The sequence below is a fragment of the Mus caroli genome, chromosome 4 (assembly GCF_900094665.2).
Source record: "Mus caroli chromosome 4, CAROLI_EIJ_v1.1, whole genome shotgun sequence".
NCBI classification, from domain to species: Eukaryota; Metazoa; Chordata; class Mammalia; order Rodentia; family Muridae; genus Mus; species Mus caroli.
The window spans coordinates 15339482-15362145 of record NC_034573.1 but is presented as its reverse complement, the minus strand read 5'-3'; the positions used below and the strand labels follow the sequence as shown (position 1 = coordinate 15362145).

Sequence of the window (22664 nt, the reverse complement as noted above, 5' to 3'; positions counted from 1 at the left end):
TTCAAGACAGCCTAGTATTGACTGTGGAATATAGTTATTAGTGATCACTCTTATGCAGATCTATAATATATAATGGATAAGAAAACTCCATTCTGTACCAGGAACTCTCTGTAGCTATTGACCGTTGTCCTGAATTCCTAAAGATAAGCTCCTAGCAATCTGAACAACTCTCCAGAATGTTGTTTAGATTGTGAAGTAATTAACCACGTCCTCTTTCTTCTTGCTACATAAAAACCTGAGTAAACCTGCTTATCTCTGTGTAAGCAGGCCTGAGACAGCTCCTTTTTTCACTGTGTAATAGGAAGTGAGAGGAGCAGCCTCTCACGGCTGAGGGGAGGGAATCTGTTTCTCAGGAGCCAGCAAGTTTCACCGTTACAAACCCTTCATCTAGCCCCTTCCAGATGGCAAGCCTTTAATTTGCCTGGCTAGCAGTGATAATAAAACCACTTAAAACGTTGGATTCAGTCTGTGGTCTTTCCCCAATAGTCTCCAAAGTTCATAACAAATGGAAAAGAACAAGCTGGGCAAAAAGAAATACAAAATGTTCAATTTGAGGAGAAAAAGTGATAGCTGGAAATGTTTTGTTGGAGTCAAGTACAGTGCTCAAGGATATGAAAGTTTAAAGAAAAGCCTGATGCCAGATGGAATAAAGAAAATAGTCCCCTCAGGGCAACATCCCATCCAGCTAAGTGTCCAACTTGTGGAAAGTAATTAAAGAGAAGTTTAAACTGTAAGCCAGTCCCAATTAAATGCTTTGTTTTATAAGAGTTGACTTGGTCATAGTGTCTCTTCATAGCAATAAAACAGTGACTAAGATAATGTTTCTGTTTTCCACAACACAGAATTCAATCCACGGAGTTGTCAAAGCAGAAACTTGAGGCTTGAGAGATGGCTCAGAGGTTAAGAGCACTTTCCAGAGACCTATTTAATTCAATTCCCAGCAGATGGTGAATTTCAATCACCTGTAACTCTAGTCCCAGGGGATCTGGCACCCCCTTCTGGCTTCTCCAGGCACCAGGCACACATGTGGTACACAGAAGTACATTGAAGTAACACAATACAAATAAAATAAAAGTAATAATTAAAAAGTGGACAGTCTTGATAGACTTGAATAGATAAGAGCAGTTAGTCAAGTGTTAAGGATAGGGTGAGAGTAGGAAGATGTGTATCTTGGCTGATCAGTGTTCTCTGTCAGTCTTGATTTTATTGGCTTCATTTCTGCTTCCACCTCTGTGACTCGGAGTTCCTCCAGTTTTCCCATCTAACAAAAGTTATATTCAGCTTATGTGGAGTGGAGTGTTCCAGAAATACAGTGTCGTTCATTTGCTGGGTTGATTTCTTTCTACAATTTAGTTTTTGGTCTATAATTTTAATATAAGTTAGTAGTAATGATGTTTGAAAAGTATCTTAATGCTATTTCCATAAGAAAAATCTAGTTTAACAAATAAAATCATGATCTTGGTTGGTAGAAAATTGTTCTAAAATTGGATTATCTATCTTTGACTTTGTTTTATGAATTGTTGGGAATAGAACCCCTGACTAGGGCATATACATAAAATGAGCCACACAGCTGTTTGTGTAAAGCTAAGCCATGCATATTTAAGTTACAACTCTAGGCAAAATGAAAATAAAAGTAAAGATCACAGTGTGCTACTTAGCCAGATAATGTGTGTTTCTTTAATAGATTTTAATTTTTCGGGATAATTTTACTATTCAAGTAAAACTGAACATGAATTCCAAAGACAGATTTCTCAAATCCAGAACTAGAGGAACTAGAGATTGTGTGCAGTGTCTGCACTTGATCTAGCAAGGACACTGACGGAAGCAGAACAACAGGGGAAGCCCCCTGCACCTAAACAACAGAACCAACATTCGGATAACGGCTAAGATGTTTTTACTGCATTTTTCTGAAAGAAAAAACATTTCTCTTTTCTAAAAAGAATGCCTCCTTTCCATTTCAGAAAAATATAAACACCACGGATTATGAGAAAGATGTTTATTTTTAACAATAGTAAAGCAAATTATTGTGAAATTCAGCAGCAGCACGGTGAGCACCTATGGAGCTCGACTTTCAGCATATGTTTCTGGCACAAGTGTGGTGAAGCCATGTGGAAAATTCCAGTTATTCACCCAGCACCTTCCAAACAGTTTACACACGTTGCTCACTAGTGTTCTCTGTAGAACTGCTTCACTGTAAAGACATTTCCAAAGCCCTGTCATAGAATGTACCTCCATTTGTTGACATTTGAAAGTCAGATTACTGTTAATTACTTTACTACTATACACATTTAAAACATTAGCCTTTACTGTAATGTTCCATTCCTTCACAGAGTCATGGCAAGTGACTTAATAGCTCTCTATAAATAAAGTGACATCTGAGTTTCCTTCTATCATAAAAGTTTGATAAGCCAGAGGTGTTTTGTTACTGTTTATTTCTTTAACTGGTTTTTATTATTCTTATGTATACAATTTCAATTTCATAATTTAGTAAAGAAGACTTTTTTAAAGAAAAAGGCAAGATTTTTTAGTAAAATTAAATAGTAAAGGTAGCGTCTAGTTGCTAAGTGAAAATTAAACACGTTCTCTAAAGAACATCTGGACCTCCTTTCAGTTTTGTCAGAGGTATATGTACTGAGAATCGTCAGTATCAGCTCATCTGATTAGACTTATTTTCTTATAAAGAAAAACACCCTTGTGCAATGAAAAAGATCCTTGTACAAAGTTACTCTAATGTAATTAATTTAGAAATTGAACTACTTGAACACAAATTCAATAAGTTGTGTTCTTTCCAGTTTAAAATAAAATTAATTATAAACATTAAGTATAAACATTATGTCAGAAGTTGAAGGCTGTGCTGAATATGGGATAAGATTACATCTTTCTCAATGAATGAAAGTCTTAGAAATGAACTACACTGTGTTAGAGACAGCACATCCCAGCTACTGACTGTTTAAATTAAATCTTGGGACTCAGAATATCCTAAAATAATAGTAGATTATCTCAGAATAAAATGAAAGCATTTTATGAATATTCTGAAAAATACTAGAGTATAATTGTTGGTGCTTTAAAATGTAAGCACCTTTCATTTATGTAGTTGTGTTAAGTTTTCAAGTATAAATGTCAATGTAAAAGACATATTCCTCTACTCCCCTGTCTATAAACAGAAGCCATACTTATATTCTTATTTGAAAATACAAAACAGTATGAGAAACCTCTCAACTGTCCCCAGAAAAATTTCCTAAGTTTTAGATCATTTTTATCAAACATAGTGATTTCACTGATTACAACATTATAGTGTGTGTAGACTTACATTCAAAGGCTTCTATTGTGCATTTGCTAAAGTAGGATTTACCTGAGATGAACTGTCCTGAGATGAGATTGTATTCAGGACAGTCTGATTTATAAGCTGACACCAACCTTATCTGAGCATCGATATTGTTTCACCATCAGTTGATACATACAGTATTTCTTCCCAGTAGGTAGCCATCAATCTAGTATTAAACAGTGTGATCATGATGTTTTGTTTAAGATAAAATTTCCTGAACCATACAGAGACACACTGGAACAGCTGTTTTACATGTAGCTATGTTTGCTCTTCAAGTGCAAACAGGAATATCTTCTTTCCTAACATTTAATTAATTTAAGAGGAGCAGCATTGTAGAAGTTAAAACATTCCCCAAATATCCATGTTGCATGTTTAAAGATCAAATAAGCATCAATTAGTTTAGAAGGTTTGCCCTTTAGTTTAGAAACCAGATAGGATCCCATCCTTGAATTTTAAATGAAGTCATTTGCAGGAAATAACTTCTCATTGGATGGCCTCAGAAATGCTGCTGAGATAATCTTCAGACTTCATTATAAAATTTGTCCACTCCTGACAAATATCCTCCATGGAGAACTCTTTACCACCATATTCCCGAGGAAGAATGTCTGGGAAGTGCTGAAGCATGCTTGATTTGTAGTTGTTCCCATGCAGATGAATCTGAAATAGCCACAATGTTTTACACTTCACTATGCTGGAAGAATTTCCAGTGAAAAAACTAACCTCACAAAACAGGATTCCCGGGGCAAGCAAGGTAATATAAATACTGCTCCTTTATTTTTCTGCTCTAGAACCCAAGAACGTTGCTTATCTTTAGATTATGCAGCTGTGAATCGTATAATTTTATTGCTTCCTTAAATTTGCATTCTTGTAACTGTATATTTATAAAAACATAAGAAATGCAGCCTGTGACATTAGTTCATAGTAAATAGAAGCATACAACTTGTACCCACATTAGGTTCATGAGGAGTAATTTATGTGTGTTTGGTTTCAGACCCTGGGACAAGGGGCTGAAGTGCATATTTTACATACCAAAGTAGACTTGGCCTCCAGGTTCTCCCAGCATCCCTCACTCCCACCTGGCATACCCAGCCCCCAACCCTAATCTTTCCAATCCAGGGGCTGGGCTGCCCTTACCCTAGAGGCTTTTTCCTGTACAATCCAGACATTTTCTTTCCCCTTTCTCCTCTCTTTCCTTCTCTCTGCTTTCCTGTTCTTTCTCTCCCCCTTCTCTTCTTTCTCTCTCCTCATAGCAATAAACCAGCCTCTCTATATTTTAATCTGGCTTGAATTGGCTCATGTCATGGGCAGAGAAGGATCAGAGGAGAGAAACAGTCCTCATGTGGCCAGGAAAGACCTGGGTTCAACTCCTCATGGGTTTTGGCGCCATCTACAGTTATAGCCAAGAAAGTATGATAGATAGTGTGAGCCCTACATTTTCAAACATTTTAAATTTCAAACAGTGTCTGTAGAATGCCAGTAAAGGATGGATAAAGCAAGCCATAGAAATCTCACAGAAGGAGATCTTGTAAGTAAATAAAATAATCTTTCCTATAGCTAGTGGTGTAGAAGGAAGAATACAAGGTCCACAAGATCCCAGATAACACTAGAGAAACCACAATTGTTAACACTTAGGTTTTTTTTTTTTTTCATTAGTGGACAACATTGACACAGAGGGAAGGCTGGAGTGGATGGTTTTTAGTACCCTGGTAATTTCTTGCTTTTCTGTGGAGCCAGCCTATATCAGAATCCTCCAGACTCCTGGGCCTGTTTCTCAGTCAATATAACTCATTATTATGAAAGAGGTCACACATACTTTGAAAAAGATATTTATTTTTGCTACTATGCTTATTAGAAATACTTTCTCTCTGGTAGCGCATGCCTTTAATCCCAGCACTCGGGAGGCAGAGGCAGGTGGATTTCTGAGTTCGAGGCCAGCCTGGTCTACAAAGTGAGTTCCAGGACAGCCAGGGCTACACAGAGAAACCCTGTCTCGAAAAACCAAAAAAAAAAAAAAAAAAAAAAAAAAAAAAAAAAACCAAAAAAAAAAAAAAAAAAAAAAAAAAAAAAAAAAAAGAAGAAATCCTTTCTCCCTAGACCCTTATCCTTAGCACCATTTCTCAGTCAACTGAACCATTTTATGGAAGAGGTCTTAAGAGTTAGGAGTGCTTTGCAAAAGAGATGTACTTTGCAAAAAAGTTTCAATGTAGCCATACCTGAAACTGTTGTGACAGTTGACAAGAGGAAACTCTTTTTTTTTCTCTCTTAATATGTAAAAGATAAATGCATTAGGGTCCAACTCCTGAAGTTTGAACCAGCCTGGCTAACTAAAGTCTTGCTGAACCAAGTTTCCTTTTTGCCTGTCTTGGGATCATTTTTCTGCCGACAACAGTGCTTACAGGAATACTCACACAAAGGAAAATGTTTATCAGTGCTTTCCGAAATCATTAAATAAGAACCTATGTGTGCTAGGAATGAGGGTTGGGAGTGGAGAGATGGCTTCTTGGACTTGAGTTAGTTCCCAGCACCCATAGTGGGCAGTTTGTAACTTCCAGCTCCATGGGATCTGATACCCTCTTCTAATCCTCTCAGGCATCTCAGATACACATATACACACTTTAAAAAATTAAATCTTTTTAAAGGAAAAAGAAATTAGGGATGGTGAATCTATATGTAAGAACTTCAGATACCAACCCCTTGATCCTTGACTTTTTTAAACTAAGATGCTATCAGTTTGCTGGTAAGAAACTCTATTTTTCTCAGAACAGGAGAAATATGGAAATGTCTAGTGTTGCCCAAAAGCTGAGCAGGAAAAGTGCCTGCGTTTGTTTACTCATTCTGGTTTGTCTGTTGTGAGTTAACTTGCACTGGCCTGCCTCACTTAGTATCTCAGTTTTTAGTGTTTTTCTATTTTTTTGGTTCATATTCTCCATTTTCTTAGATCTACTTACTCTCACTTTTGCTTGTCTGTTTTTCTTTTTTTTTTTTTTTGGATTTTGGAGGCAGGGTTTCTCTGTGTGGCCCTGGCTGTCCTGGAACTCACTTTGTAGACCAGGCTGGCCTCGAACTCAGAAATCCGCCTGCCTCTGCCTCCCAAGTGCTGGGATTAAAGGTGTGTGCCACCACTGCCTGGCTCTCACTTTTGTTTTTAATTGTTCAGAATATAACCCAAAATAGATAAACTTCTTTTTAGAACTTTAAGAGTTAATCAGATGGTATCCAATGTTACTAAGTTACACTACATGGAAAACAAAATGCCTTATAGAAAACACTAGAACACAAAATAGCCCGAAGTGGCCAGCTTCACTAGAGCTGACAATTTAGGGATAAAACCTTAAATACAGACAGAAATTGGCCTGGAGAAACATGAGTGCTTGCTGATTTTCCAGAGTTCAGATCCCAGCACCTACATCAGTTGGCTCCCAAACACATGTAGCTCTAACTCCAAGAGATGTGGCACTCTTCTGGCTTCAGAGGGCATCTACACTCATAGGCCCATTCTTCCAAGCAGACATCCGTATAAAAATAGAACAAATCTTTTTCTCTAAGGACAGAAATACCTACTGGGAGTCACAGATAACAACAAAAATTCATGAAAGAAGAAGAGGAACTGGTTAGGAAGAAGGAATTCCATGGAAGTGGAGAATGAAAAGGGGAGATGAGAAAATGCATTAGATACATGATTGGAATTATCAAAGAATAAAGAAAGAAATTTAACGAAAATAAAGAGAAAGAAATACCAACTGGATCACTTAATGTGTCAAGATTTTCTCTAGGGTCATAATAGTCTGACCAGGAATAAAATGTTATGCTTTCTTAAGATGGAAGAATAGTTTCTAAACTTCCAAGTATCTCATTATAATCAATGCAATCACTACTTATATTTTTGAAGCTGAAATGGCAAAATTCCTCCAAAACTATTTGCAGTGGGCAAATAGTGTTCAGCTGTGCCTGCCACAGTTGCTCAGAAAGCCAAGATGGGAGCATCCCTCGAACCTAGAGACCACAGACAACATGGGCGATGAAACAGCACCCTAAGAGAAAGCTGTAAATGTATGTGTTCCTCTACAGACTAGTGCAGGGAAGCAGCTGCTGCTCTCGAGAGCAAGTTATTGTCAGCCTTTCAAACGTTCTAAACAACAAAATGTGAACTAAAAAATTCTACATGAGCTGGGTGGTGGTGGCACATACCTTTAATCTCAACACTCAGGAGGGAGAGACATGCAGGTCTCTGTGAGTTTGAAGCCAGCATGGTCTACAGAGAGAGTTCCAGGACAGCCAGGACTACCCAGAGAAACCGGAGAAAAGAAAAGAGAAGAAAGGAGAGGGGAAGGAGGAGGGGGGGGGGGGGGGGAGGAGAGGAGAGGAGAGGAGAAGACAAAGAGAATGGAAAGAGAAGAGAAGAAGAAGAGAAGAGCTCTACATGAAATGAAGCTCAACAGGAGAGGTTAGTGAACATCAATTCCTTTGCTTCACCTATAAAACAATAAATCACATACCCCAGAAGTGATGTGTTTCACTTACATGTGCTTAATAGCTAAGACAGTCTGTGTTCTTATTTGTATAATTTACACATCTATGTAAGTTAGAAATCAAAACAAGTTTAAAAACAAACAACACAGACATTGGTATAAACTCTGCCCTCACCTACCATCACTGGATCATTTGTCCATCACCCACACTTCTGTGTATACAGACAAAATACATTATTGTAAAACTGTAGTTGTATGTCCTGATTCTCCCCTTTTCACAGAAAAAGTAGCATGCCATCAACACTGATCTGCACTGGCATGCATTTCTCCTCTAAAATATACCCTCCAGTCCTGTGTGGATTTGTCACAGTTTTTCCACGCCCCCTCCCCCAGTGAATGCTTGAAGGTTTTAATGATTGTCAGTATATATGCCTTTGTTGGTATACAGCTTTATCTGTCTTATAAACTTCCAGAAACCGCTGACATCGTTTGTCATGACTATTACTATACTGCCCTCTAGAGGGACCATACTTTACACTCCAGTGATACCTGAGAGTCCCGTTTCCCAAGAGTCTCCCAGCCAGTAATGATAGATTTTTCAAAAGTAAAGGTAAATTTTAATTTATAAGAGTAGTATTTGCAATATTGGTCCAATGGTTTAGTGCCAAGGAACTTGGGAATATCGTAAAAATGTCCTTAAATGGAAAGAGGTAAGATGTAATCACGAATATATTTTACTCACCCGGTCCTTAATCTTTTCAGTCAGAAATGGTTTAATCATGGAGAAGACAGCATGGAAAATGACTGGCTCATTTATCAAATGGATTCCACGAACTTTCAGTGGGAAGGAATCCTTTTGAAAGGAAAGGATAATAAAAACCTTAATAATGCAACATAAATACAGCAGTTACATTGCTAAAGGCAAGTCTCTTGTGGAACACATTATAAAGTTCTGGTACGAGTCTGAAAGATGGCTCCATGGGCATCGTACTTGATGCACAAGCATGAAGACCTGAGTTCAGACCACAAGTACCCATGCACAGCCATCATGGCTGTGTCTGTCCCCAGAGCAAAGGAACAGAGGAGCAGAGGCAGGCAGATCCCCACTCTACCCAGCCAAGTACAAATGGTGAGCTCTAGGTTCATTCAGTTCAAGGCCCTGTTTCAAAATTTAAGACGGAGAACCATAAAAGACACCATACATTAACCTCTGTCCTCCAATGCATTTTGGTTAATACGCATGTGTGCATATACACAGCAGAATCTAAAGTGACTTAATTTTCAAAATGATTTATTCCATCAACACAAAAACCTGATTTATATATCATCAGTGCACTCAGAAAAGATCTATAGAAAGCTTGTCCCCACTCCCCCTTAGATTAGGCTGAGTATTTTAAGAGCCTTTCAGAAAAAAAAAAAAAATCCACTCTAGTCACATATAAAGTGTCTCCTAAGTAAACAATGACAATTGAGGACATATTGATGTGTGTATATATATATACACACATATATATATACACACATATATATACACATGTATATATATATATATATATATATATATATATATGAGAAAAAATTAAACATCCCTGAAAATTAAAAGAACATAACAACAGGCACACACTTTTTAAACATTGACATCAGTATATATCTTTATATCTTTAGTATCAAAGTCCTAAAAGGTTGAGACCTGAAAGAAAAATAGATTCATCAATAGTTTTCTTATCCAAAAGTTCAATCACTACTGTTAATGACACTGTTAATGACACTACTGGTAATGAAGACGTTTTCTTCCTCTTTCATGAAGAATTTCCCATCTTGCAATTTAGAGATGTATTATTAATTTCTCTTTACAGATTCTATGTATAATTTTATTTAAACTTAATTGCCAACACGCTCTGCAATCCTCTTGTATCCTGCTTTCTCCTATTGTTGCAATATGATTTGTGGGGAGCATTGTGAGTTCTAACATTGTTGAGCTGGTCCATCAAATGATGTGTCATCATTTACACGATCACTTCCCTTTCTCCGCACAAGCTGTATCTAATTTTCTTGTATTAGACACCATGCTGCAGGCACTGTAGAACAAGAGAGGTGACTATAGAACAGCTTTTACCTTCAGCTGACCTAAACTAGGATCCTTCAATCACTGCTGACTCTAAACTGTTCGCCAACACCTAGGATGACCTTTGAAAGACAAATGGCAAACACATTTGAAAGATTTAGGAAAGTAGCTAGGGCAAAGTAAGCTATTACCATTACTATGCACAAAGTTCAGGCTCTATTCAGGATTACCCTTTGTCTAGATCCCAGAGGTAAAATTACTAGATTAAAGATAATGGCTATCCCCCCCATTTCCCCCCACCCCAGGGTTTCTCTGTGTAGCCCTGGCTGTCCTGGAACTCACTTTGTAGACCAGGCTGACCTCAAACTCAGAAATCTGCCTGCCTCTGCCTCCCAAATGCTGGGATTAAAGGCATGCACCACCACCGCCTGGCTGATAATGGCTATTTTTAAAGACTCTGAGATTTAGAAAGATGGCTCAGTCAGTCATTCGCTTGCTTTGCAAACACTTGTACTTGGGATTGATCCTCAAACTCATTAGGTGGAAGGAGTTAAGCAGGTTGGTATATGCTTATAATCCTAGAGCTGGGGTGGTGAAGACAGGCTGCTAGGATTCATTGGGGGCCAGCAGAGCTTAACCAGTGAAGGCCAATGACAGATTGTGTCTCAAAATAGAGCAAATGGTACTTCAGGAATGGTCCCTAACGTTGTCCTCTGCCTTCCATACATACATTTACACATGTGTAGCTACACACACAAGAACAAAGTTACATACAAAGACTAGACTTCTGAAGAAAAGAATATCAATTTATAGCTGGCAAGACATGTGACATCTTATTGTATAATTTTATTTATGAATATTTTTGAGTCAGTTTTAGTGTTACTGTTGTTATGTAGCGACTGGCTTCCTGATCTTCCTGTTTGCTCCAGCCAAATCCTGAGATTACACATGTGTTCTACCATGCCTGGCTTGACAAAAATAAAACAAAATCACTTTGTTATTGAAATGTATAAATTCTGGTTATTTTATGTTGAATATACTTATTTTTTAAAGTTCTCTACATTTTAATGTAGTAATTATATGTACTGTTAATATTTTTCAAATATGTATCTATCATTTTCTAATGTTTCTAGAAGTGAACAAAACCAGACACTATTATATAGTTATCACTTAACAGTTGAGATGTATACTCACTGTAAGTACAGCAGCAATCTTCTTGGCTACAGATGGGGTAATTTGGAAAGCATGAGAAACCTGCCAGCCTTCCAGGTCAAATATAGCTTTAACTCCATTGCGTTGAGTTTCCACCTCTTGTACAATGAGCTCTGATGTGATCAGACTTACACGAAATACATCATAAGCTGTAAAAACTTTTGGGTCCCAGTATGCTACAACAAATAAATAAAAAGACATCACATCTTAGGATGAAGACTCCTTCACATCCTTGGGTGAAGAATCAGAGATATTCTTTATGGAAACAGATTATTTTAAAGCCTAAAGGATGCTTAGAAATAAAATCATGAACAAAGGATCATAAATCAAGTAATACATTGAACTGAGGCCCAAATATTTGCCTGCTTCTCCCTCCTTCCTTAAATTTCTGGAAATTAATAGATTTTTAAGAGTATGGGATAGGGATGGATGCAGACCAAATGTGATTGATAAATGAAGTCATATCATCACTTCAAGACTGTGCATAGAAATGGAAATGTTTAGTGCCACTGACTGTGCTTCAGGTTCAGAAATAGAAAAGTATGAGCCTGGGTCACAATCAGTAGCAAGTATCATAGTAACTTGTAGTTTGGATCTGAAGTATAACCTCAAGGTCATGTGCTGCAGGCGGGGTTCCTCATGCTTCAGTGTTCAGCGATAGTGCTTTCTAGAGGGAACTAGCTCAAGAGAGCTCTAAACTCATCAGTGGATTGAGCAATCTATGGATTCATAGTGCACATAACTTAGTGCACTGTTGTATGTTGAAAGTAGGGTCTGGTAGGAGGAAGTGGGTCACTAGAGATGTGTACTTGAAGAGGACATTTTGTCTCTTGTTCTTACTTGTTGCCTCCTGAACACCATAATCTTTTAAGATTTCCTCCATCCTGCTCTCCCTATTATGGTCTGTTGCGTCAACACAAGCCTACAGTAATGAAGTCAATCAGTGATGGGCTCGGACCTGTGGAACTAATCTTTCCTCCTTTTGTATTGATTTCCACAGGAACCCTGTCACAATGATAGACAGACAACTAACACAGCAACCAAAGAGGTTTCCAAGGGAAAGGCTTGTGGAGCAGATACACAAGCTGGTCATGTGCCAGATCTCCGGGACCAGCTGAACAGAGCAGTCATGTCCTTACAGGCTTGAGCAGGAAGCTGGTCTCAGGAATGCAGCTGATCATGCCAGGGAAAACAGAGTTCCTATGGTAAGAGGAGTATTGATGCTCTTCTCCATACAGCCTGACCCTCCCACCATTCCTAAGACAGGCTGTGGCAGGCATAAATGATAATAGTAATGGACAGGCAAGCAAGTAGTCTTTAAAAGTAATCCAGATTTATTAAAAATTATCATATAATACACACACAAAGAAGACAGGAACAAAACTCCATAGGCAAAGCAGGAAAAATCAAGTAAACAGTTAAGACAGAAAACTGAATTAAAAGAAGCAATAATTTCAACAAATGTAAGAAGAGGAGACTGGAAGCTATTTTTAAGAACAGATAGCTATATCAGGAGAGGAAACTAGCAAAGGGAATAGCATTTGAAATGTAAATGAAGAAAATATCTCATAAAAATTAATTGTAATAGATACCTTAAAAAAAAAAAGAAGAAGAACAGATAGCAACAGAAAGATGATTCAGTGGGTAAAAGTTCTTGCCATTAAGCCTGCCCATATGAGTTCAATAGAAAGAACCAGCAAAGTAGAAGCACTCAGAAGGTAGAAGTCAGAGAATGAGGAGTTCAAGGTCATCTTCAGCTATTCGGTGAGTTCAAAGCCAGCCTGTCCTCTATGAACTCCTGTCAAAAGATGGAGAAAGGGAAGAAGGGAGGGAAGGAGCAAGGGAAGAAGGGAGGGAAGGAGTAAGGAAAGGAGGGACGGAAGGAGGAAGGGAGGGGGAAAGAATAAAAGGACAAAAATGATTAATAACTAAGAAGTCATAAAAGCTCAGAAAACAATGATCCCTACTTAGGCCTTCAAGTAAGTGGGAGGTGTTATTTTTTGAATAATCTTTAGGGGTATAAAGAGCATTAATACACATTCCACAATAGTGACCAAGTGACTACCAACTGGATGCAGGTAGAACAGAGAACCAGTTGTATTGATCTGAATCTCTAAAGAATAAAACATGGTAAAGACACAATCCTGGTAGTTATTCATGTTTATATGGCACCTCTGATAGGGACTGTCTCGAATAGATCTGCTTTTCTCTGTTACATGAGAGATATAATGATACATAGAGAAGCTGATGGGCTGGAGACTCAGCTCACCAGTTTAGACGGTTCTGCTCTTGCAGAGGAACTGAGTTTCATTCCCAGCACCCATATTGCTCACAAGCTGCTCACAACCTTTGGTAGCTCAGCTCTAGGCGAGCCCATATCGTCTCTGGCTTCTGTGGCTATCTTCACTCGAGTACACATACCCCTTTGCTAATGCACTTGTTTTTTCAAGTTTTTAAAAAGATATATATGAAATGAAGGCTGAAGCCAGTGTCCTGTTTGATTCCAGAACTTAAAGGTGGATGAAAGCAGATAATTTCTGTGGTAGAAAAAAGCTCTAGAGAAATATTCTTTATGAAGTGTTCTTTACACAGATTGGTTGAAGGAAAAAAAAAAAAAACCTGGGCCGGGCGTGGTAGCCCACGCCTTTAATCCCAGCACTTGGGGGGTGGTGGGGGGGGGGGGGCAGAGGCAGGCAGATTTCTGAGTTCGAGGCCAGCCTGGTCTACAAAGTTAGTTCCAGGACAACCAGGGCTATATAGAATAGCCCTGTCTCGAAAAACCAAAAAAAAAATAAATAAATAAATAAAAAATAAAAAGAAAGAAAGAAAAGAGAAGAGAAGAGAAGAGAAGAGAAGAGAAGAGAAGAGAAGAGAAGAGAAAAGAAAAGAAAAGAAAAGAAAAGAAAAGAAAAGAAAAGAAAAGAAAAGAAAAGAAAAGAAAAGAAAAGAAAAGAAAAGAAAAGAAAAGAAAAGAAAAGAGAAAAAAAACCTGGAATTCATGGCAACAAAGACACAGCACAGTGGTGTTCGTAAGATAGAAGTGCTGGCTCATGACTGAAGCCAAATAGACCTTGGCTTGTTTATCAGATTTGCTGCAAAGAGAGTTGCTCACCACAGTTGCCTAAGGTCCTTTCACTAGAGCTGGAGTGGAGTCAGACCAGGATGCAGATGAGAATCTTGAGAGTATGGTAGGAGAGCCACAGAAACACAGAAGTCTGGCTGAGAACAGAAGAGGAGGGACCAGAAGTGGCCAAGTGGAGGCTGGAGTGGGACTAAGGAGGAGTTTTTGTTTTCAGAGGCTGAAACTTAACAGTTCTAAATGTTGGTATTACTTAGCCTTGAAGAAAAAGATAAATATCTAGAAAGGGGAAGATGGCTGTGGGGCTTATAGGAAGTCACGGTGGGATTTCCCTTTGCTTTACAGCAACTCAGATTCCTGGTAGGAATATTGGAATTATGAATCAAGTCCAAAAACGTGACACTACTCCAGCTGAATACTACAATGATGAAATCTGAGCTCAACAAGGAAATTTCCAGATCACAAAATAGTATTCGAGGAATTACTAAGCCAACCCACTTGTATTGACCTGTTTGGCTCTCTATTCACTTTCTGTGAGTATAAATGAGTTCAGTTTCTGAAATTCCCAGCAGTTCTGTGTAGGCGAGTGGCTACTGTAGAACAGGATCTTTATAGAAGGTCCTATTGCACAGTATTGTCTGACTAAGCAAGCCCAGTAAAGAAAGACACGAGAAATTAGAATTTTCATTTGTTCCCTAACATCTACCTAGAATTTCTTATTCATTGTTTGCCAGATAATGTTCTTATAATATGTGTGTGTTATGTACTATATAAAACAAGATGTAATTCTCACAGCAACTCTGTGATATATATATATATATATATATATATCAGATTTCAGTTAAATCAACATGCCCCATAGCTTCAATTCATAACTCAAGTATGACTGATAGTGAATCTTCACTGTTAAATATAGATGTTGGTCTCAAAGGCCTCACATTACATCCTCTGTCACAGAGTTGATAAAGGTCCACATATCATAGCAAGGGCTCTGTGTTTTCTCACTGCTTTTACTGTACTGACGTGGTACAGAAAGGAGATGGCTGCAGTAGGCTTCTAGGAAAACAGTCTATCACAGATGCAACTACATCATTAAAAGTTTACTCTGTCTTTTTACTTTATTCATAATATTCTAAGTTTCCTTTTTTCATTCTAAAATAACATAGCACACAGGAGAGTTGCAACCTACCTTTCTGTTCTGACCTTCCTTAAATTCTACCTATCTTAGATGTTAAATATCTTTGAGTTAAACAACCCATCTTCTCCCACTCCCCCCACCTCCCGTGTGTGTGTGTGTGTGTGTGTGTGTGTGTGTGTGTGTGTGTGTAACATGTACATTTGACTATACATGGAAGCATGGAAGTCAGAGGTCAATGATGGTGTTTTTATCATCTATCCCTTATTTTTTGAGCCTGGAGCTCTCTGACTTACCTAGCCTGGTAGACCAGTAAGCCCTGGGGAATCTACCATTCCCCATCATTAGGATTACAGACAAGTGCTAGAGCATGCACTAGCTTTTTACATGAGTTTTGGGGACCTGAGCTCAGGTCTTCATGCTTACATAGCAGCTTTTTTACCAGCTGAGCTCCTAAATAACAAATATTTAAATAACTATATTCCCAGAGGCCCATACTTTACAGTGGACCTGTTAGTTTGCTGCTACGGTATTTGTGATTAAAAAACCACATTGGCTTTCTTACTACAAAAATATTGTTCTATTGGCTTTCTCACTATAAGAATGTCATTCTCATTTATTTTCTCTTCATTTCCACACTAAATACAATAATTACCCAGCCAGGTACTCCAAAGCCAAGACACTTAGAAAAGCTGAGGAGGTGAGCAGATAAAATTAAAATAAAACATTTTGTATGTTTCAGTTTTATGCTCTTGGAACTTAAGCATGGTTGTCATGTAAAATATAATCACCACATAAATGTGAATTTCAGATAAAGTGGGTGTAAGATTTAGTATGTCCCAAGAATAATAAAAAGCTTATTTGTGGTTTATCTGAAATTTGAATTCAACTGGTAACCCTAAGTTTTTATAATACATTGGTTTCTTTGCTAATTTAAGTATATATTCTGGCCAGCCCATCCCTAAGGAGCTTCCTTTGACATAGGTGGAGCAGCAGAAGGAGAGAAAGACCACACTGAGTACTCTGTGGGTGACAGCTTCATGGTTAGTTCTTGATATATACTCTAGGGGCAAGAAATACAGACTCCAATCATATGTACTCACCTGATACTTTCAAAACCTAAAAACAGCATCTCCTTAACTAAACACAAAGATGAGGTAAAGGCAGAGCTCTTATACAGAGGTAAACAGTGAACATTAATAAACAAACATTTTAAATCTTTAAAGAAGAAATTAGCTGTGCGCGGTGGCACGTGCCTATGACTGCACTAATCAGTTGCTGAGGCAGGGTGAGCCTTTGAGCCCAGAAGTTCAAAGCTACTTGAGCTGGAAGTTAAAAGTCCTTATGAGCAGTATTGTGAGACTCCATCTAGAGAGACAGACAGAGACAGACAGATGATGGTAAATATAATTGGAAGAAACTCTGTTCCTGAAATAATGATTAACTATGTCATTCAGTTGGACTGAGACAGTGCAGGGAATATGAGATTCTCACCTGGAAGGTTTTATTTTTTGGTTGGGTTGGTTTTGTTGTTGTTTGTTTTTTCCAGTGCAACACATTCACTGACTATTTGAGAATTTCACATCATGCATCTTGTTCACACTCCCCTCCCAATCCTCTTTGGTCACCTCCTACCCCTGTGACACACACACTTTCCAAAGAGGAGGAGGAAGAGGAGAAAGAAGGAGGAGGAGGAGAAAAGAGAAAGGAGGAGGAGGAGGGGAGGGGGGAAGAGGGAGAGAAGGAAGAGAAGGAAGAAGGAGGAAAAAGGAGGAGGAGGAGGAGGAGGAAGCAACAGCTGCCACCATGTTAATGTCTGTGGCCCATGTTACAACAGAAGGCCATGAAATGTCTATGGTCTGTGCTGTCATCTGAAAGCCTTAACCACACAGAACTAAACATGAGACTATGGATCACCAGTCTGTCATGGTTCTGAATATCTCTTCCAAGTTCACATGCTAGAATTTTACCTACAAGTTTATGGTCTTACTCTGTGTACACCCAGGCCCAACACACATACACACAGAAATGCATGACATGGCACACATAGAAATCAGAGGATAATTTCTGGGATTTGGGATTTCCCTTTTATTATGGGTTCCAAAGTTTGAACTCAGACCATCTGACTTTTTAGCAAGTACTTTTATATGTTGAGTCATCTTAATAGGTGTAGTTCACAGTACTTGGAAGTAAGTAGATTTGGGAAGGTCATTAGGTTATATGGGTAGAATCCTCATGAATGGGATTAGTGCCATTTTAAGAGAGGCCCCAAGGGATGTTTTACTGCTTATACTATGAGAGGTCAGGGTGAGACGATCTCTGTGAACCAAAACATAGCCCTCATCAGAACAAAATCACCAGTGCTTCAGTGTTGGACTTCACAGCCTTCAACACTAAGAACTGAATTTCAATTTTTCTATGCAACCAGTCTAAGGGACTGTGCTATAGCAGAATGATCAGATTAGACACTGATCAGACAAAACACTAAAATACCTAGTAATGACTGCAGATGTGAAGATGGAGTGAGCAGGAGGAGACTTGCTGCATACCACTCACCAATTCTGTAAATGAGAACTCTACTGCCAGTAGGATCCCGGGACCTGAGCACACCATGGTAGCCAGCTTTCAGAAGTCCAAGGATACTTCTAGGGCGTAGATCTGCACTTAATTCTGGGCATTCTGCTCGCCATTTATAATAGTTTTTCATTAACTGAAAAATAAAATTAAATATCTCCATAAATGGTGTACATACTAAGCATTTTGTAACAAGGTTAAAAAGATGATGTTGTGTGTGAACCTTGTCATCTATAGGTGTCAAAATCTGGAAGAGCTTTTTAGTTGTAAAAGCCTAAGTTCCTTTCAGTCAGGAGTTGAAATCCTTATCTGACTTGAGATAAGAGTTGGTCCTGATTTCAAGACTCAGTCATTTTTCATTACGATTTGTTATAGTCTCCTAAAATAGTTACCAAATCCAGACCTTCTGAGGTGGAATTAGCTTTGGATATGAGCTGGCCTTAAACCTTACTTGGACAAATAGGGTGGTTGTGGGAATGACACTATACTAGACTTAAAAAGCCTGGTGCTTTCTGAGTTTGCTTTCTGAAATCCAGACATATGTAAGATTACTGGAAGGTAACAGTCCATTTGGAGAGAAGCCCAGGAGATTAAGAGGTCATCCTAAATAGTCTAACTTCAGTCAAGTTCCCGCTGGATACCATGAGGACTTTCCCCTCATGCTTTCTTTTACTGAACCTCAGCTAAGCTAGAGAGCTCAGGCCAATGTGGAGTTGTGCTGTAGATCAGAAAGCCTAAGGAATCTTTATCTTCCTCCTCCTCCTCCTCCTCCTCCTCCTTCTTCTTCTTCTTTTCTTGTTTTTTGTTTGTTTGTTTGTTTGTTTGTTTGTTTGTATGTTTTCAAGATACAGGGTTTCTCTCTATATCCCTGGCTGTCCTGGAACTCACTTTGCAGACCAGGCTGCCCTCGAAATCAGAAATCCGCCTCCCTCTGCCTCCCAAGTGCTGGGATTAAAGGCGTGTGCCACCACCACCCAGCTAAGAGATATTTCTTACTTAGCAATAGGAATACTACCCCTAGTACTTTACAAGCAAGTCAATCAAATGAATTAAAAGCAAAGAAATCATATAAACAAATAACAGATCTTGGCAAAATATGGTTTAGAGGAAACCCATTGTCCCCAGCTCCATAGAAGTTCCACCATAATAGGCCAGTCAATAAAAAGTTACTGTCATTTAATTTTCTGTGTGACTTTTTTGTCTCAATTTTTTCTAAATCAAGATTGTACTTGATTTATGCTTAAAGAGTGCTGTTGACACACTGAACCACAGTTAGGTGAAAGGTAAAGCTATACAGAGCATTTTGTGGAAACACTAAGAAGATAGTGTGTGTGAAGTTTGTCTTCATTGAGTTAGAGTCTTAATATCATGAAGGTTCATCAAAGCAACGTCAAACTTGAAATCCATTATTATAAACATAGTAGCTGTAGCCACAAAGCTGTAATAATCTAGAGGAGACCCTACAAATAGCTTATGCAGAGAATGAATTATGAGCTGTGAAGGAAGTCCCTTCTTAGAACTGGTTAGAAGAGCCAGTTGGACTATGAGAGAGATGTAACCATGGAGTCCTCTAGGACATAGCCTCTGTAGTCTTTCTCTCCTGCTCTGCCTATTCTCATGTTGTCATCTTTCCTTTGGTCATTCTTTCTCATCTCTGCATCTAATAAGTCTCCTTAGCTTAAAAGGGAGACACTTACATGTGCAGCAAAGTAAAAAGAAAGTCAGTCAATTTGCCAGCAAAAATAATTGGTGACCTAAATAGACATTTCCAAAGGCAGCAAGAACAAGAGGCTCATTGTTGTTCTGATACACTCATTCTGTCCCATACGGCAAATTTCCCTTCTTCCTCCTGTCCTAGATGTCATTGGAATCAGTGTCAATAACATTTTATAGTGCTTACTTACTTTTTTGACAGTTTCTTCAGATAAAAGCAAACCTTTCGATCCTGATTCAGTGTAAATATTGAAAGCAGATTCTTGGTGACTGTATAGAATATTGGTTTTATTGTCCTAGGAATGGTAAGGTGTATTACAGTATAGAAGATCATTGCTCTCAAGGAGGTAACACAGTTAACATGTCTCTGCAGACTGTGGGCTCTTGGGAGATAGAAACATGTTGAATGAAAGATCAATGCATGAACCCATGGGCTGTGCCCACACTTGAAAAAAAATCACTTCTGTAAATATGAACAGTTTTTGTCATGTATCTTGGCACTTGCATCTCCCAAAGGTTCAAAATCCAAATCTTTGCTCATTTATTCTATGCAGATAAACAAATTTACAGACCCAATTGACGTAAATATTAATGGTAAAATAAATTGCTCCTAAGCAATTCACAAGCCAAACTCAAGTTTAGAGCAATAACAAAACTAGCTACAAATGAATATTTGTTACTGATGGCTGCTTATTTCAGTCAAAAATTGGAAATTTCTACTTAGAATGTTATATTTAGGCTTGGTTCCTTCTTACACTTTCCGATGTGTTTTCAGACCTCCACCACCACCACAACAAAACATATTTGTGCCACTTTTATACAGTACAATAACACCATCTCAGTTCTGCCATACAATGACTCTGAGAGGTAACTACTATTATCCCATTGATAGATTACAAAGCCATGAGAAATTGTGCTTATTCACTAAGCTGTATAAAGATTGAAATTTATATATGCTATGATAAATTTCAGGAAAAGAAGCTACAGTTTGACAGTAATTGTCAGGAAGAGGCCTGTACTGGCTAGTTTTGTGTCCACTTGACACAGCTGGAGTTATCACAGAGAAAGGAGCTTCAGTTGAGGAGATGTCTCCATGAGATCCAACTGTAAGGCATTTTCTCAATTAGTGATCAAGGGGGAAAGGCCCCTTGTGGGTGGGACCATCTCTGGGCTGGTAGTCTTGGGTTCTATANGAGAGCAGGCTGAGCAANCCNGGGGAGGCAAGCCANTAAAGAACATCCCTCCATGGNCTCTGCATCAGCTCCTGCTTCCTGACCTGCTTCACCTGCTTGAGTTCCAGTCCCGACTTCCTTTGGTGATGAACAGCAGCATGGAAGTGTAAGCCAAATAAACCCTTTCCTCCCCAACTTGTTTCTTGGTCATGATGTTTGTGCAGGAATAGAAACCCTGACTAAGACAGGGCCATAGAATTTTAAAAGCCTTGAAGTACTAGTGGAAATCATAAAGATAAAATACTAAAACACTGTATATGTGCTGAGTTATTTTGTTGCTAGTAGTAAAATAAATGACACAAATTATAAAGAGTTGAAGCTTATCTAGCCCAAGGTATAGTAGACCATTTATGCTATTGGCATACCTTGCTGATAGTCTTCAGAAAACACCAGTCATTATATGGCAAGTGTGTGTGTATGTGTGTGTGTGTCCCCTCTTCTTTTATAAAACTATCAGTATTCCATCATGAATACTCCACACTGACTAATTCTTCCCAGAAAGCTCCCTCCACACAGTAGTTGACTTACATTTCTGTCCTTTTTCTGCTGATGGTAGGGGGTTCAAAACAGTATTTTAATGTGTCGAGCTGGCTGTCCTGGAGCTCACTCTGTATACCAGGCTAGCCTTGAACTCACAGAGATCTGCCTACCTCTGCCTATCCAGTGCTGAGATTAAATGTGTGTGCTACCACCTGGCTTTTCATTTCTGCCCTTAATACTTCACTGCATGAACTGAACTTCGATATAAGTCTTGAGGGAACAAACCGAATGCAACCATCACAGCTTAATACAGAAATGTAAGGGACTAGACAGTTTGCTTGTTGAGCAGATGGGGGCTATTTTTCATGCTCACTGTTCTCTTCCAGAAGCACAGACTCTCCTGAGCTTCAACCAACTTCAAAGCCCTATACTACAGCTTAACAGCTATGTGGCAACTGACGACTCTACATCTCAGTTCCTTGAAAAAAATAACAGAGAGTCTATACAAACAGTTCAACAAAGTGCCTGTCACTACATAAGCATATTAGGTATCAAGACTAGAAAATATTAATTTATCATATGCTCAAAAACCAGAACAGTGAGATTTCCTGTGTAACTGGGGGACTTGCCAAGAGTTTCTTCCTACAGAACTTTCGAGCTCATGAGTTTGCACCAAGTACCACTGCAGAAGAAAATAAAAAGAAAGTTGCACAGTTTTGCCCTTTCCCCCTTTCTTTCCCGTTGGCAGACAAGCCAGAGAGGTCACAAACAGAAACTTGGGTTCTGTCCAATGGACACGGTCCTGCTAGGCAATCCATCAAGGGTCTATGCAATGAGAACCATTCAGCAAAAGAAAACAGGAAACACACATTCTCACAGAGGCCACAATTTCTATAGCATCTGCTTAGTGGTAACTGTTTTAAAAGGCATCCAAGACCAACAACTCATAGATTTTATCATTAAGCATCTCTATAGATTTTTAAGGACTCATTTAAACCTCAGGGACTGCATTTGTGTATCCAGTAGCTGGGAACTGCACATTCACGCACATATTGATTCCAGTGTTCAGACACTTGATACCCAGCATACGCACAGGGGGAAATGATGCTGCTGGTATTTATTCCCTTGCATCAAAATAATATTAACAAATTGAAATCAACATTTAAAAAGACAACCAACACATTTCTGAAGAAAATTTTGTATATAAGTATTTCTAAAAGGGCTGGGGATGTAGCTTGGGCATAGAGTACTGGCCTAGTTGGCTCTGGGATCAATCTCCAGCTCAGAAAAACAAAAAACAAAAAACAAAAAACAAAAAACAAAAAACAAAAAACAAAAAACAAAAAACAAAAAAAAAAGAAGGAAAAAGAGAGGGAGGGA

The 22664-nt window shown here is 38.6% G+C and overlaps 1 protein-coding gene across 2 annotated transcripts in view; it reads right to left on the bottom strand.

The window, feature by feature from the left end:
• Window positions 1-1981: 1981 nt before the first annotated feature.
• Window positions 1982-22664, bottom strand: part of Ttpa (alpha tocopherol transfer protein) — a 23081-nt gene continuing 2398 nt past the window's right edge. For both annotated transcript variants that reach the window (XM_021160205.2, XM_021160204.2), the window contains exons 2-5: window positions 17842-17995; window positions 11054-11247; window positions 8537-8647; window positions 1982-3982 (exon numbers count right to left, since the gene is read on the bottom strand). In XM_021160205.2, coding sequence (XP_021015864.1) covers window positions 3809-3982; window positions 8537-8647; window positions 11054-11247; window positions 17842-17992 — 630 coding nt within the window. In that variant the 5' untranslated portion in view covers window positions 17993-17995 and the 3' untranslated portion in view covers window positions 1982-3808. The remainder of the gene's footprint in view (window positions 3983-8536; window positions 8648-11053; window positions 11248-17841; window positions 17996-22664) is intronic.